This window comes from Anarhichas minor, unplaced genomic scaffold (assembly GCF_050575085.1).
Source record: "Anarhichas minor isolate MPS153535 unplaced genomic scaffold, ASM5057508v1 ptg000005l, whole genome shotgun sequence".
Taxonomy (NCBI): Eukaryota; Metazoa; Chordata; class Actinopteri; order Perciformes; family Anarhichadidae; genus Anarhichas; species Anarhichas minor.
Genome location: NW_027466451.1, coordinates 2,385,807 through 2,402,360, shown reverse-complemented (window position 1 = coordinate 2,402,360; position 16,554 = coordinate 2,385,807). Strand labels below are relative to the sequence as shown.

The 16,554-nt window shown below is 40.9% G+C and overlaps 1 protein-coding gene across 1 annotated transcript in view; it reads right to left on the bottom strand.

Moving 5' to 3' along the window:
- The window catches only part of LOC142972024 (NT-3 growth factor receptor-like), a 217,994-nt gene that overhangs the window by 6,053 nt on the left and 195,387 nt on the right, over nucleotides 1-16,554 (bottom strand). Inside the window, exons 16-17 of the mRNA XM_076112799.1 lie at nucleotides 8,014-8,257; nucleotides 1,480-1,638 (exon numbers count right to left, since the gene is read on the bottom strand). Coding sequence (XP_075968914.1) covers nucleotides 1,480-1,638; nucleotides 8,014-8,257 — 403 coding nt within the window. The remainder of the gene's footprint in view (nucleotides 1-1,479; nucleotides 1,639-8,013; nucleotides 8,258-16,554) is intronic.

The following is a 16,554-nucleotide window of genomic DNA, read 5'->3' as shown; positions in this document are numbered from 1 at the left end:
GTCTTAAGAGCATCCTGACCAAAGTAGAAGTTGATCGCTTAAAATCTCTAGGAGGAGTTTGTTAAAGTGCGAAGGCTGAAAAATGCAAAAACTGACAAAAAAGCACAACTTCGCGGGCTTACTGTAGCACCCCCTAGTGGTTGACTGCAAAACAATTCTCAGGGTATGTTACAGGATACGATGTGCTGCAAGTTTTGTAATTTTAGGACAAACGGTTGAGAGGTTATGTGTATTGCTATTAAGCCACGCCCCTAAGAAGTTTATTGGTCCATATCGTGTAAACGAAAAGAGTTATCAAAAAACTTTTGATGACGTATATCCAGTAATGATCCACAGCCAATTTGGTAGTAATTGGACCCAGCATGTAGGAGGAGTTTGCAAAAATGTGTTTTACACTAAATTCAATATGGCGGAAAATCTAAGTAGGCGGAGCTTAGGGGTCTGATTGGCTTTTTTGTAGATCTAGCTCAAGTGGACGTGTGTTGAATTTCAAGTAAATCGGACATACTGGCCGAGGGGTGTCGCCGGTCCGACTTGTAGGGGGCGCTAGAGAGCCATTTCTTTACACAGAAAGATGCATTCTTTTTCAGATGGCTACTTTTACCAGGCCTGACAAGTCCCCAAAATTTGGTGAGTTTTCATGCATGGCAAGTCCTCCAACCATGCATACGTTTACCCAAACGGGTACAATTTCAATAGGGCCTTCGCTGGCCCGACGTCGGTTGCTCGGGCCCTAATAATAATGTTGCATTAAGGTCAGGTTCTTGGTCAAAACTATATAATATTACAGACATGAATAATCCCAGCCGCTGATGAATTGTGATGTTTCAATGGCTACTTTTGCTTTTGAGTGTTTATCTTCTACCTTTATGGTTTGAAAATATACTATTTAATTTTTATTGCTGCCATCAATGAGTTCTGACCTGCAACATTTTGGCAAAGATTGATTTGAGTTTTTTGCTCATTTAGGTTTAGTGGTGTGTTTATTCAAAGGGAAGAGTATATGAAACTTCAGCCCGACTATACAGCATTTACTGCATTCTGTAAATGTCTGTACTGCAGCTGTTCCCAACCACTAAGCAGCAAAGCATTTGCTACCACGGCGAGATGATATGGCAAAAAACAACAACGAAAAAAACCATAATATGTAACATTATACGCTATTTCTGCAGTAATTGCCTGAAACTTACAGGTGCTCGCCTCCTTTTGTATGCAAGGGATCAAGCTGGAGGTGCAGGGAACATGTCGTTTTTGAAAGACTAAACCAACATATATGGATTGAAGCAGAATATTTCATTGGATAAAGTCATGTTGTGACTTTTGTAAATGATAACACTTGTCTTTTTTTTCCAATAAATTCTTATCTCACAAATTCTTCTGCTCCCGTGTCTCTCTGCGCTTGGGTCCATCCCCTACCAGTCTTTGCCGTAACCCTAACATCACATACAGTTTGTACATTACTAAGATAAGATACCGTACCTCATTATTGGCGAGCTGGAACCACGGCTGTTTGCCGTAAGTGAAGATCTCCCAGAGGATGACTCCAAAGCTCCAAACGTCACTCTCTGTGGTGAACTTCCTGTACATGATGCTCTCTGGAGGCATCCAGCGGATAGGCAGCATGGTGTGACCTCCCACCTGAACACACACATAGAAGAAAGAGGTTTTAGAGATGAGCATGAAATGTGTATGATAAAGTGTGTGATGAATATCTTACCCTTGATGCCTTTGGGGGATGATTTCGCCATCATTGAAACGCCACAATTATTAAGGGACACACACAAATTAGTCAAACTTACATGTGGTCACTTGCTCATACAATGCCATTATTTTGCAAGTCACAAGCAAATATTATATATTGACAATCCCAGGTTTACAATTTGGAATCAACTTTGGGATTTATAATGGAAAATCCCATTTTATTACATTTTTCTGGAAAAACAAACTGTATTCATCAAAGTAATTGACCTGATCTCTTTACCTCTAAGCAAAGGTAAAAATAGTGCCTATTGTTACATTGTCCCAAAATGTGTTTGGGAGGACGTCCAACCCTGTCTTGTTTGTATGCTACTGCTTTGTTTTGAGGGCAATGTCTTCAATTATACTGTTCTTTTTGTCCTGGATTCTGTAGGTCCAGACCAATCCATCCATAGAAGCCACGCCCATTTGGCTGCACTTCTGGTGGCCAAGCAATCACTCCGAACGTGCACTGACCTACTTAGACAAAGCATGCAGTTCATATGCGTGATTCTAACAGAGTTTTAGTGAACTTCTAGAAACTGTGCTCCTGTAGTCACTCACTGACCTCCCTCCACCAAGCTACATTCACAATTAACATTCTTAAAACTGTATAAAGCGAAACAATGAAATTTAAAAGCACTGTTCTCTGGCTTGCAGCTACAAATCAATAGCACATGGACCCTGTGGCATTTCATTATTAGTTTGTAAATACAAAACTCTACACACAATGATGATAATGAGGATCCAATAAAAAACAATACAGCCTACTGAGTTATAACATACAGCAGGTCACTTTCTGTGGATTCTGTCATTGGGTGGACTTTTCCTCTAATCAAACATGAGTAATGGTGAGGATATGAGAAGACGAGCGGCCCAGAATGTCTTCTCTATTATCCGACAGCGTGTACATCAGACAGACTGAATCATTATTCATCTGCTCCTGCCTGCTCTCCAACTGCTGTGGAATCATAAAGCAGCTTGACTAATTTAGTCAAATATGTGCCTCCTAATCACGACTCACATAATGAATGACCTCCAGTGTGCCGCTGACTAATCGACCTTCCTGCACCCCTCCCCTCCTCCCTCCTCTGTCTGATTTCCCCGACTCTTCCTCCTATCCTGCCATCCTTTACTTGTTTCTCCATCATAAATGAGTAATTTCTTCAATATTCAATAAGCACTTTTACAACTTTAATTGAATCTGTTATTAGTGATCATTACTGTGTGTAACCTGTTCTAGCCCTTTTCTCTCATCATTAACAAACACTGACTTGAATACTTGTATAATTGTTCCAGGCATGAGGAATCCAAGGGGTAAAGCTGTGTCTTCATTTAATCCATTTCCATGGAAAAATGAAATTCATTTTTTGAATGATTGCTCTTTGAGTTAACAGCTCATTCACTCTTGAGATAATGCTTCTGCAGTATTTCAGTTTTGTCAACAGAAAAGTATCATCATCAATCATTATTGGAGTGAATGAAGAGTGGCAGCCTAACCACGTGACATTACCGTGCATTGATTTTGCTTAATTACAATTTCACTTGACGTTGAAGTTGTGGTGGTGGATATAGACACACCCCTATAAACTAGAGATAACGCTGTAAAAAGTTTGTACTTCACATTGGACATTAATCCCATCATGTGTTCCAATGGTGACAAGTAGTTCCTCTCTCACCAAGAGAGTATCAAACATTCAGAATGTCTGATGATCCATAAGCTCACTGTGTTACCATAATCCATATTTTAACTATAATATATAGCTCAATACAAAGTGTCCGTCTCAGTCCAGGAGGTGCTCTTCCATAAACCTTTTTCATGGCTCTCTTTTCCACATGTCATAGTAGTGTAATTATTCAAATAATGATGGCTGCATCCCAGTACTAGGACTCTGGTCTCGTGCATGCTGACTCACTATCATGGCTCATTGCTGGCTGTTCTCATTCACTGTTTGTACTTATACCTACAAAAAATAATGCAATAACTTAATCGTGAGCCAGGGCGAGCAGGGCTGCCACCAAGGAAGACGTAGTATAAAGAGAGGCAAAGTCTGTGTAGGGGTGGATGGATTAGTCAAAGACACACAGGACTTTCACCCAGAAGATTGCTGTTTGGGTCCCTTGTGAGACCAAGTTATTATGGACTTGTTCTAACCTATTTTTGCTTAACTTACATAACTACTTTAGTCTGTTACATAAGTTAAGTAACAAACACACAACTTTCACCCCGGAGATCGCTGTTGGTGTCCCGTGAGAAACCAAAAGTCAACATTGACTTATTTTAACGTACTTTTTCTTAGACATTATGCATAATGTTGTCTGAGGATACGTTGCTCATGAAGACAATTAACAAAGCTATGAAGCTGGCTGGTTGGCTGGTTCTGTAAACCCATTTCAAACAGTGGGAATGGCTGATGCCCCCAACGTTACACCCCTGGCCTGATGTGGCGTCGTGTCTGATGTGATCGCATCATTCAGAAATCAGTGCACGCTACAATTTATTCAAGCATACAGTTTGAACAGCAGCAGAGTAAATCCAAACGCAAGCATAGACTATTTGAGTGCGAGGAAGCAAAGTTCTGAGGGAAAGCACTACAAAATTTGAACCCTGAAATCAATTTGTCATGCTCTCAAATTAGTCCACTCTCTTGAATATAGAGAGAAAAAAGCTCCATTATTTTCAAAATGTCTTTCCAGAAGATGATTCTGGGACTGCACTTTTCTGTAGATTTTCAAAGCTCTGCATTAATCACATTCATTCAAAGGCTTCATGTTCTCAGGCTTCATGTTCAAGCCCAGGGTTACTGATCGAGTTTAATCATTCTCTGGTTCCAGCTTTTACTTTTTTTTTTATGTGACCGTAAACTCAATATCTATGGGTTTTTGGACAGTTTGTCAAAGAAAATAAGAAACACGAAGAAGTCACCTTGGGTTCGTTGAAATTGTGATTGACATTCTTCACGATTTAAGTAGGTAAATCATCAATATTCAGAACAATATTTCAAAATTGAGCTGCCAGAAGGGAAGAGGTAGATGGAGATGCAGCTGTGCACTGCAGCTTTGGTTTTGTTACATTGTAAAGTCTGGGAAGCCGGGTACAGCCGTGAGCATGCAGCACAGAGGTGCGTGCGATCCATCTGACCCTGAAGTCCTGTATGCTTCGGTGCAATCTGCTCAGTCTGAGCTGCAGACAGAGTTCCCAGAGTTCTGTTTGACTGCAGGCAAACAATCTGCACAGGGAGGAGGATCACTGTAGGAAAATGATATCCTCTGTCACTTTGGCTGTCTGAGTTTGAATTGTAGACAGCTGATGCATGTTATCAGCCAGTGATTCTGTCCTCTCAGACGGAGTACAGCTGGGAGGATATGTGGCCTTGTGTATGGAAAAGGAAATGTTTGGCTTACTTGCCAAGAGATTAACTAAATATAAAAAATACCAATAAAAACAGGAAATTGTGGAAGCTACAGTTCTCAAAGGCTCAAAGTCAACAATGGACGAGTCAACAAAACAACTTTAAAGGTGCGTTCACACCAAACGCAGCGCGAATTATTTGCGCGACTAGGTTACATACAAAGTCTATGCACAGACGCGATGAGACTGGAGTGACGCGAATTTGCGTCATTCGGCAAAACGCCCCAAACGTGTGAGATGAAATTTTTCAACTTCGGTGAAAAAATGGCGTGAAGCTGCGGCGTGATGTTTCTCCTGTCATCACTGACGTCCTGCCATTGTTGAATCAGGAAATAAATACTGTAGCCGTCTGTGTTCACCCAGAGCTCTACGATACCTCATATCAATAGAGACCGGACCAAACTATGCGTATAAATGTGTGTGTGTGTGTAAACCTTGCGGAGAGAACTAACTAAACATGAATTCAGACTTTTTACAAATCGGCGTCATTACGTAGTTATTTCGGAGTCCCTTTTTGTCGGTTTATTGCCGTTAAATCACAGCCAAATCAGTTTATTTTGTGTTCATACAGCTGTAATAAACAGCCGACGTGTGGCTTGCTAGACACAGTGAATACACCTCGATAAAATCCATGGAGCTCCTCTGGACTATGTTATGAACCAGACATGACGGCATTTAGTTTCCCGGGATATCTGGGACTTGCACAACACGTACTAAGCAGAAATATAGGTTATTTTTTCCATGGTTGATGGCGGACAGTTGAACGTCTTCCAGGGCGATAAGCCACGCCCCCTATCCGGCGCATCTAGTGCGATTCACGCGAATGAACACAAATGGTCCCCGGCGAGACCGGCTGCGCGAATTATTTGCATCGCGTTTGGTGTGAACACGGCATAAGACTGATGTTTGTAACAGTCAATGTTGGTTTCTCGTTAACCGTGACCATGATCATTCCATAACCTCAACCAAGTGTTTATTATTGCAACCAAGACGACGAAGGTCCTGCGACCTTAACAAAATAGTAATTTTATCCCAAACCAAGATGTTTCTCTAAGCTTAAGCTGTGTAATGCCTAGCCACATGCCCCAAATCCAAGTACTAACTAACAACAAATTCAACTTAATAAACAACATGCTGCATTAAGGTGAAGGTTGGTGAGTGCACATGAGCAACATAAACAAGGGAGTGAACAAGTTCACTGCTGATAAGGGTAAAAATTTAAAGAGTCAGTTAGCCGTTGCTGCTGCTGTCTACCAGTGGGCCCCGCTGAGACATTGGATCAGCCATTAAAAAGAAAGCAGTCCACAGAAGCTACTTAGGGGGATGGGACTCGATGGAGTCATTGACATTTACTGCCAAATACAAATTATTTCCCACCATGCCAATTAACGTGCTGAGAGAGTCTCCTGAAAATCCCTATGAGCCGCTGTTGCAAGCATCTATGAAGACAAACCTCTTCTGCACAGGCAGGACACGTAAAAGGCGGTTTCTCTATCTGGGACCCACATGATCGTTTTCAACATCTCACCCATCATTTAGAGAAGCTACGAAGTCACTCATAATATGATGGCCATTTAAGTTATAGCAGCCTCCCTTCCTGCAGCTATTGCACACTGGTAGAACGCAATCAGTCGTCCATCCTCCATCTGTCCACTACTGACATTTTGAGAACAAAACTTAGGTCGTCCAAAACCACAATGAAAACCTCCAAAGGTGAGTCTGGTTAGGTGAGGTCATGTAATTCTCCACTACATCTAATCAAAAGCACAACACATGTATTGGATAGTGAAGAAGGCATCCAATAAAGGCCAAGGAACTAAATATGTCGCGTGTCAGTTTCCGCTTGTTACTGCTTGTTGCATGCATGGTGTCTTTTCTAAAGTAACTTCAGAGTTCACAAACTTAGTTTCAGCCTTTTACATGCAACCGTTTTTTCTAAATAAACTTCAAATGCAGGTTTACTTGCGCAACAAAAGTACTTAGTTAGGTTTAGGCCACAAAAGTACCTGATTAGACTTTGGAAAATGTTGTGGTTTGGGTTAAAATAAGTATCCTACTTTTGTTTGGTAAAATGTTTACCTTTTTAACATAACTGGCATTAGTTAAGTACGAAGCTTGCATTACCAAACTAAGGTAAAATATGTCAATGGGACACGAACAGCAGCCTCCTTGTTGAATGTCTTTGAGTGTTTGACCCATCCGTCCACAGCTGCAATCCGCCATACGGAGCTTTTCTCCCGCTATATACTACGTCGGTTGCTCTGACCATCTAAAAATTACGAGTGGGGTATGGATGGGTTTAAAATGGAGTTGGTCGGAAGCCTGGTTAATCTCATACAGACACTTAAGGGTAACTGGGTTACATTGATGTCAGATGCTGAGCGGCACGGTTGGCAGTTAGAATGGGTTGGTTTTGGACGTCCAGGTTCACAAATACACACAATTAAAATTGACTGTGTTTGGTTCTCACTGAGAAGCTATTTTTGGTTGCACAAATAACCCTAGCACCAAGCTCTTGAGCTAAGCCTTACTGCTGCTGTCTTCTCCTGCAGTTTGACACTGGCACATTCATTTAGCAAACTTTGTTGTGTCAGTGGCCACGGTATAAATTTGACTATATTCAGCGTGCAAATTTGTGAAAGTTGACATCTTATTCTGAGGCTGACATCAGAGGGAACACAGTATCCCAAGATGAATAGGTTCATCTTCTGGGAGCAGGGATGTGCTTAGTTCATTCCATTGCCTAAAATTGGCCCTGTGTAAATGAGACATGCATACTGTGTAACGCAATTACTTTTTCAATTGGGGTAAATACACAGGGAGAAAAACAAAAGGTGTGTTTGCATGAAACAAACGTCTCTTACCCTGTAATAATCTGTGCTGTAAATGTCTCTAGACATGCCAAAGTCTCCTATTTTCACCAGAAGTCCATTCCCAACCAGGCAGTTCCTGGTTGCCAGATCGCGGTGCACAAAGTGTTGAGACGCCAAGTAGATCATCCCAGCTGCGATCTGACTGGCTATGTGAAGCATCTGGGACAGACCCAGCTCCCCATTGGTCTGCAGAGGCTGTCCATCCACCAGGATCATAGCGTCTGGCCCGTGGGCTCTGAGGAGGAAGTTACAGAGTGAGTTAGAAGCTCAGGAAACATCTCACAATCAAACGTTTTACATGCGAGACAACCCTAACATCAGTGGGTGTCATGTAGCTTAGCATTTTTGTAGTGAAGTGACTCACTGCTGATTTTGCACGCTGTAGCTCATTAAATCCAAACTTTGTACATTGCACAACTGCTGGCCTACATACAACCGATTTCATTTCCTTCTGGGGCAGAACATTTTAAGCCCAAAATTATGTCGGTAAAAATTAGCTCGAGTGGGTTGACAAAAATGTTGGCCTGGTTTGTCATAGTGCCAATATTATTTTCGAACTAACCTGGCAACACAGCTGAGTGGCTGAAAGGCTACCTGACCAGGCTGCTTAACCACCAGAGTGCCGCCTCCAGCTTCTAGCTAAGACCACCAACAACGGCTAAAATAGATAGGGAATCTGTGTAAAAAGTATTGCGATGTGAGATTACAGGAATGTTTAAAGTAATATCTTTCATATTCATGAATTTGAATGTCTGAACGTCCCTGAACAAAACACTGTGGGAAAAAAGTGATCCTTTTAGATAACAATATTTCACAAAGGAACACATGGAACAATGAATCTCCATGCTCAGTTATTCTCCATTTGTATTTTTGCTCGTATCTGCTATATTAATGCTAATCCCATGAATGCTTGCTGATTAAATTCTACGTTACATTAGCTGTTGTGTGTTGTACTTTTTCTACTGTCAAATATCCTGCTCAATACATACATATACATATAGTTTTGTAATCTAATACCCAAAAATTTATTCTTCTTCACAAACTTGTTTTTTAATGTTATGTCACTGGCCAAGATGTTTTTATCGTATTTATTTAACTCTAATACTGATATTGGAATAACACTCAGGTCCTTAATCAGGTTCCATTTAGCTGTTACATCAAGTATATCTAATTAGTAAGCCCAAAGGCTAAAACATGCAAAATCCCCAGTTTGGCCCATTTAATGAGGGGATGCCAATGAAATGAAAGCTTGTTGTGTATGGGACACATCAACAACCTTGGTGACTACCTTACTGGTATTCAGCATGCTGAAGTGCTTCAGACTCTTAGTACAACTGATGGTATACAGTGCTGTCCTACTGGTTCAGTACTAGAGATGCAAATTTAGAATTTATTGTTTCAGACCAATAGCCGACCCTCGATCATCAACTTTCAACAGACAAGATTTGTGTCTCGCATGCTGTATTTGAAGTGCCGAACAAGCCGTCCAGCTGCATCGATAACTTGGTGGACCATCCATCATTTACCAGCAGCAGTGCAAAACAGGCAACAGAGTCCCCAAATCAGCCATCTGGGAGAGTAAGCAGCCACGATGCTGCGAGCATTGTCGAGGACACATGCAGCCACTTTTCCAGTAAGTCTCCCTGAATGAATTAGTCCAGTTTGTGAGGTTGTCAGCTCTTGTGTCCGCCTTGCATTCTCTTTTTCCGCCAGTGTATTGCAAGACCGAGCGGCCTGCCGTGTGTGTGTGTGTGTGTGTGTGTGGTGGTAAGTAGGAAGTCAGCGTCAACATTACAGCTGTGCATGCAAAAGTGTGCTGTGTGTACAGTTGGTTTGTCGGTGAATAAATGCTACAACTCCTCGGGACCCAAGTTCCTGAGTCTTGCTTGTCAACTGCTGTTCAAATTGTAGGCAGTTAGCGCCTGTTGTGAACGCCAACTCCAGCCCAGGCTCATGTTAGGGCCCGATCACACCGAGACGCGTTGCAACAGACACGCTGCTTCAAAAACGCCCCTTTGGCAAAGTGAGTGGGTGCACAACCAGGCGATAACATGTAAATAACGGGGGGGGGGGTGATGGATTCAATGCAGAAATCGAGCTCTTGCTGTTGCTCTGCTGTTGAATGAGGAGAAAACATTTTCTTTATAGTTCATCGTAGTTAAAAACTGCCAATATCAACCTTTGGTCTGCCTTTATCCGTTCCCACATCTACCGGCATCTAAAACAGGAAGTAGCAAAGCCCGCCTCTTGCTCGATTTGATTGGCTGCCTGACGACGTTGATGAGCGTTAAGCGGCGCAAGAAAAGAGACTTATCAGAACAATGGTTTTGCGGGCTACGTGTTTCTAGACACGTGTCTGTGTGTTCGGGGTCTGAGGTGGTCCAACCTTTAACTTGGACCAGCTATTCTCAGTTTAGTGAGCCGCTCCGCTTATTTTGCCTGTTAATATACATTTTTAACTAATTGCATTAATTTGTCAAAATTCTTATTGTTGGTTAACGGTTAATTATTTATATCTGGATCCAGTGGATTTGCATACATTTACAAAATGTCCACTACATGATGGTTCAACAAAAAAAGAAAGTCACTGACACTTCTGAGTTGTGACTCTGCATCAACGATGCAGCGCAGCGATCACCGTTATCTTCCAACAATATTTTAGTGCCGTTTTTGAGGGAGCGATGAGGTTCAGTGACTCAGGAAGGACAGAGTGTGAGTTGTGTTTAGTTAATACAAAGTGTACCCAGTAGTCAACCTGTATCTGTGTGTGTGTCTTTTCAGCTTCACTGAGTTTTAAGTCTCTAATGGAGGAAGTGATGCCAATGAAGTGGCAGCTTGGTGTGTGGGTGTGTGTGTGTGTGTGTGTGTGTGTGGGTGGTTTGGAGGGCAACGGGTGCTGGCTAAATTAGCAGTATGTCCTGAAAGAATTGATGCCAGCACTTTAATGGAAACACAATTACTGAGTCGAAATTAGCATCTGAGGCACAAAGAGACTCGCTGAAATGCTGTCCCATACAAGCATGCACACAGTCACACACACACACAGACACATAGTGAGAGTCACACATAGGCACTGGTAGACTTTGCTTCCTGGCGGCGGACTAAGTACCAATGTTCTATTCTGCAGGGCAAAGCATCCTGGGAGCCAATAACATCTAATCACAGCAGACATAATGCAGCTCATTAGCTTACCAACCGCAATTTACAATTTGGGCATTTAGCTTGTGCTTTTATCCAGAGCAGCTGCAGGTAGAGAGGGGCTGCAGAGTCGGACTCAGCTTGGAACCTTCTTGTCAAGAGATACGTGAGGAAGGGACCCGAGGAAAAAAAAAAGAAAAAAAGTATTAGCAATGGCTCTTCAAATATTATTTTAATCCAGTGCATTCGTTGATTGATTACAGAGAGTAATCCATTTTATATTACGATCAAGAAATTTGAACTGATGTTTCAATAGTATGGCACATCTGGTGATGGATGCTCAGCTGCTCACTTATCGACCAAAACTCTTTTCTCACAGAAACTGTGTTACGAGACAATTTTGCCTCATGCAAGTTTGGGGCAATTATGTTCACAGGCAATATTTTTTACCGGTCCACGCTGTGCTGCATTCGCCTACCTCACACAGGTGTGTGTGTGTGGTGCATGGTGGGTAAACAAAGTTCAGGAATCTGACACCAGAGACGAGGCTCGGTCCCTGCATCCTATGAGTGGTTAAGTAAAAGGTTTAAGGTTTAGTTGATTATTCATAAAGTAAACACTTGTGTCACTGTGCAGTTTTTCAATATATAACCAAGACTTCCATCTTAAAAGCTGCAATGCTCCAAACAAGTAAATAGGAGGCAGCATTTCACCCCTACTACTGGGTCCATACCTTTGAAATTGCGAGTCATCAGTCCCAAAGCATGTTTCCGAAGCATCCCAGAAGCTTCTCTCGGCTCTGCTCGGCTAAAAAAAGTATATTTTTGATGGGGCCATGGGGGGGCGTAGCACAGAGCAGGTTGAGCCGGGCAAGAGTAGCTAAAGCATCCGGTTAATACAAAAAAAAGAATAAATAAATAAAATGACAGTGTCCAGTGATAGAATTAAAGCAAGTATTGTGTCATATTTTGTAGCATTATGTTCATAATTCACATTTTATTTGACAGTCATTTATTTATACTTGACATTGTGGTTTAATTATTTTTTCCCCTTTATATTTCTTTATAAGGGAAACTAATGTACAAATTTCATTTTGGGATCAATAAAGTATTCTGATCCTAATTCTGATGTTGCAGCCGCAACTATACTCAAAGATTTCTTTCTGCAAAATTGACATTTTTAGACTGAGAAGGGTGCTCAGTGAAAGATCATTGAGTTCATCCTCTGGTGAGCATAAATGTAATACTAATATGCCCATCAGATTTTTATATCTGTAAGAGAATACTTTGACCAAAACAGTGGTATCAGAAAAGGGGTAAAACGATTTATATATATATATATATATATATAATATACATAAATATACTAAGCAAATCTGGTGGATATTTGCCATCAATACATTCTGTTAGGAACCCTTGCAATGGACCAAACTGTTGGTGAGGGGAGGTGGCATCCTTAACCCAAGGATGCCACCAGTTCATTGAAAGCACACTTATTTACACCAAGGATGCACCAGCATCCGTCTATCTTCTATATCTCAGCCATTGATCGCCACATAACAGCGAGAGCAGCTCTACACTATTCCTCACTTCAGAGTTTTACATAATGCTCTGGGTGGAACAGTTCCCACTGTCAGTCTGTCACTCCGTCCGACAGGCTCATTCATCAATCACCATGGGTCGCACTTGTACTTGTACGACACGGCTCTACCAAGGCTCTGCAGTGGGGCACGCCGACTGCGGTGAAAATATTTGATGGCGGAAAGGAGTCTGTCATTTATATTTACGACTTCACAACAGGAAGTTCACTAAAAAACATTTTTCATAAACAGCCAGGCAGGAGTCCGCGAGGAGGTTTTACCGGTAGAGAAGGAAGGTAAGGGTGTAGAGGAACAGGGAGCACTGCTGTAGAAGCAGTGGGGTGGAGGGGGGGGGGTGTAGTCCAGCGACAAGGTTCAAATTAAGGCTTCAACCTTTCAGTTGTTCATCGTGACGGGCCATCCATCACTCCGTGTCCACGAGCTGGCACACGGCTCTCTGTGACCACACTCAGGTCAACCTCTGCGGACCTTTTCTACTCTGTGTACTAATGAGGGGAAGTTTGAAATACCACAGGAAAGCAAAATAAGGTCAAGTAAGGTGACAGGTGAGTAGGACGCACCAAGGAAGGAAGATCTAATACTCGCTAGCATTTTCAACACAAGTATTGAGACAGAGGTGGATGGTAACAAAGCACATTAATCATTAATTCAATTATTGTATTAATGTAAATGAATATGTACTTGAGTATTTCCATTTGATGCAACAGGGTGGGACGGATCGCATGTTTTAGTCCACTACATTTAACTACTGAGTTTGTACATTAACAATGTCCAGACGAAACATTAAATATAAAAACATGTCATACACTGTTGGAGATGAACCTCTAACTGTAGAAAAAGCAGAACATCTCACCTCAAGGTTCAGTTACTAAGATACAAGCTTCTCATCTTGACTTTGTTTTCATTTTGTTTTCAAGGTCAAGAATTGATGGTTATGTTTATGTTTACTTACATTAGCTTCGGTGAAACTAGCAGCACAATTTAAATACTGCCTACACATTACTGCATCTCTAATAGTGATCATATTATATGATAATTCCATCAGTTTGCTTTTGTTTTTTTAATTTCACTAAAGTACTGTCCTTAAGTACAATTGATGCTTTAAATAATTTCTACATTTCAGAGGGAAATTATATATATATGTATTTTTCCACTACATTTAATTGACAATTTAGTTTGTAGTTATTGTACTTTGTAGATTCAGGTTTTACATAGAAAATATATGATCACATGACCAATATATGATTGGGAAATATGATACATTGTCACAGGTTTAACTACCCAAAGGTCTATGATAAAAATAAGGAAGCCCTGAGAGGCAAGCGAAAAAAAAAATAAAAATAAAAATTCTCGTCATCCATTTTCTAAGTGTGATGTAAATAGTTTTATCTCCTGTGTTTATGAAAAAAAGGTTTTGCCGGGATAATCATTCTTAGTTTCTCATGTTTTTTTGTCTGAAAATGGTGGAATAAAAAGTTTTGCCGGGATCATTTTCCTAAACTCTACTACTTTTGTTTTTCATCAGTTAAAACAATTTGGGTTTTTGTCAGGATCCTTTTTTGCTTGTTGTTGTAACTCTCATTTCGGCCACAAGAGGCTGAAGTGCACCACTGCCCCATGTTCTAAATAGGACAAAAATAATTTCTCCTTGCTAAACACAAAGTACACATATTATGTGCTTACAAGTTATGTAAATTAAACTCACCTGAAAGAAACAAAAATAATGCTTTTAGTCTTATTTAGATTATGTGGTAGTGTTGCACTTCAGCCTCTTGTGGCCGAAATGAGTATGACAACAACAAACACTTGAAAATGATTAGAATAGCCTTTTTACTAGTTATGTAGATTAAGTAAATATCTTTTTTCTAATGGATATTTTTACATTGCGGTACTACTACTTTTATTCACAAGACAACTCCAGTTTGTTTTTTGTTGTTTTTATTCATTTGTTAGAATAACATTGTAAACACCAGAGTCAATTGGAAACAAGCCGACGTTTAACCAGATTATTATTTGGAGGTCAAACAGAAAGTGATGCACACATGGAATGTCCCTTATTCCTCATAACACAGGAAACCTGTATGATCGCAACCACAACAAGATCATCATGTCACGTTAAAGCAGGATGAGGAGCTGTAAACTGATGTTTAAGAGGTTTGCTTCCTGTCAGATTGTCTGACTGCTCATGTCTGTTGAACCATGCTGTTGATCTCAGCAGTTACTCTGTTGAGCATAATGTTAAATCCAATAAAACCAAAGCTACAAAAAAACAAGTTGTAATAAAGTGAAATGATCCTTAAAGTAAAGGATCTGACTACTTCTTTAACCAGTGGCATTGGGACAGTGGGCTATAAATATTTCAATCGGTTTATTTTGTGATGGCTTAGCTGCACAGCTCTTCTGCTTCGGAAAAACGTTTTGACCCTCAGCTATATCTATAAATGACTCAGAAAATAAAATGAAGAAAGAGGGAAGATTGTGGATATTTCTCTGGTAACTGCTTGAAATCAAATAGTGTTTAGAGCAACTTGTGTCACTGCCAAAACTTCAATGCTTAATATCACATTTTAAGAGCTGGTTGATAACCAGCAACAAGTCTACGTACACAGACGAACCGAGTGATATCAGCATTACTGGTGGGGCTGCTCCGTGGGTCGGTCTGCTCCGGCCCTGGAGCCCTAGGATTGCCCCGTATACCTCATGGTGACGGAGAGAGCGTCGATGTAAATGTCATAGTAAACCGGCTGATGTGGTACCGTAGAATAACGTCAATCACGCAGATGTAATGAACTGAACCTTCGTTGTGTAGCTGGATTCAATCGTTGGGCAACTGTACTGTGTGCTGCTGTACTAGGCTTTAGAAATATGTGAGAATCAGAAGCTTCTGATTTATATTCAGAGTTGTTGCTGAATGCAGTTGCACATTTGTTTTTTTTATAGAGGTAGTATTAGACAATTCAATTATTGTCTTTTCATAATAAATGTTGTAAATGCATTTTTAATTGACCCATCATGGATTGTGTTTTACTTTGGCCAAGGAATTTAAGGTCTTGGTTCATTTGAAGTCCATAGTCATGTTTTCATTACCTGTTTGTTTGATTAATGTATTTATGCTAAGATTTGTTCAATTTAGTTTTGAGACCTTTCTTAATGCCCAGTTAATTACTGAAGTTTGAACGCATTTTTAACTCTGCATGTGTGTGCTAATTCATTTCACTTGTATTTCTGAATGAATGCAGAGTCAATGCTGAAGTTTGTGCAAAGAGGAACCCAGGACCATGAGGAAGATACCTATACCCCTCAACCATCTACCAGCAGTTCAGTTACACAAGATGATTCACACACAAGCAGCAGGTCCGAAGAGAACAGTACACAGGTGCCACGAAGTTGGCTTTACACTGAACTTATCTCTCTGGCTCTAACTTTTTCATTCTAGAGTGCGACACCATATTCATAGAGTGCGACACCATATTCTTGGAGAGACATGGTAAGTGGTAAATGGACTACCATTTGTATAGCACATTTCTATGCTTCAGACCACTCAAAGCACCCATCATTAATTCAAACACATTCATACCCCATGCCAGGTGCCAACTGCCAATCAGGCCTCTATACTATAGTCAGTGTCTTGCCCAAGGACACTTTGATATGCAGATCTCCCGATGTACGAATGCAACACTATGTGGCAGCTGAATCACGTCTGTCATCAGAATTTCTCTTCAGCATGTGAATGCACCACATCACAGATCACTCCACCATTGTGAAACCATTCAAACTCCAAAATCAAGTAACAT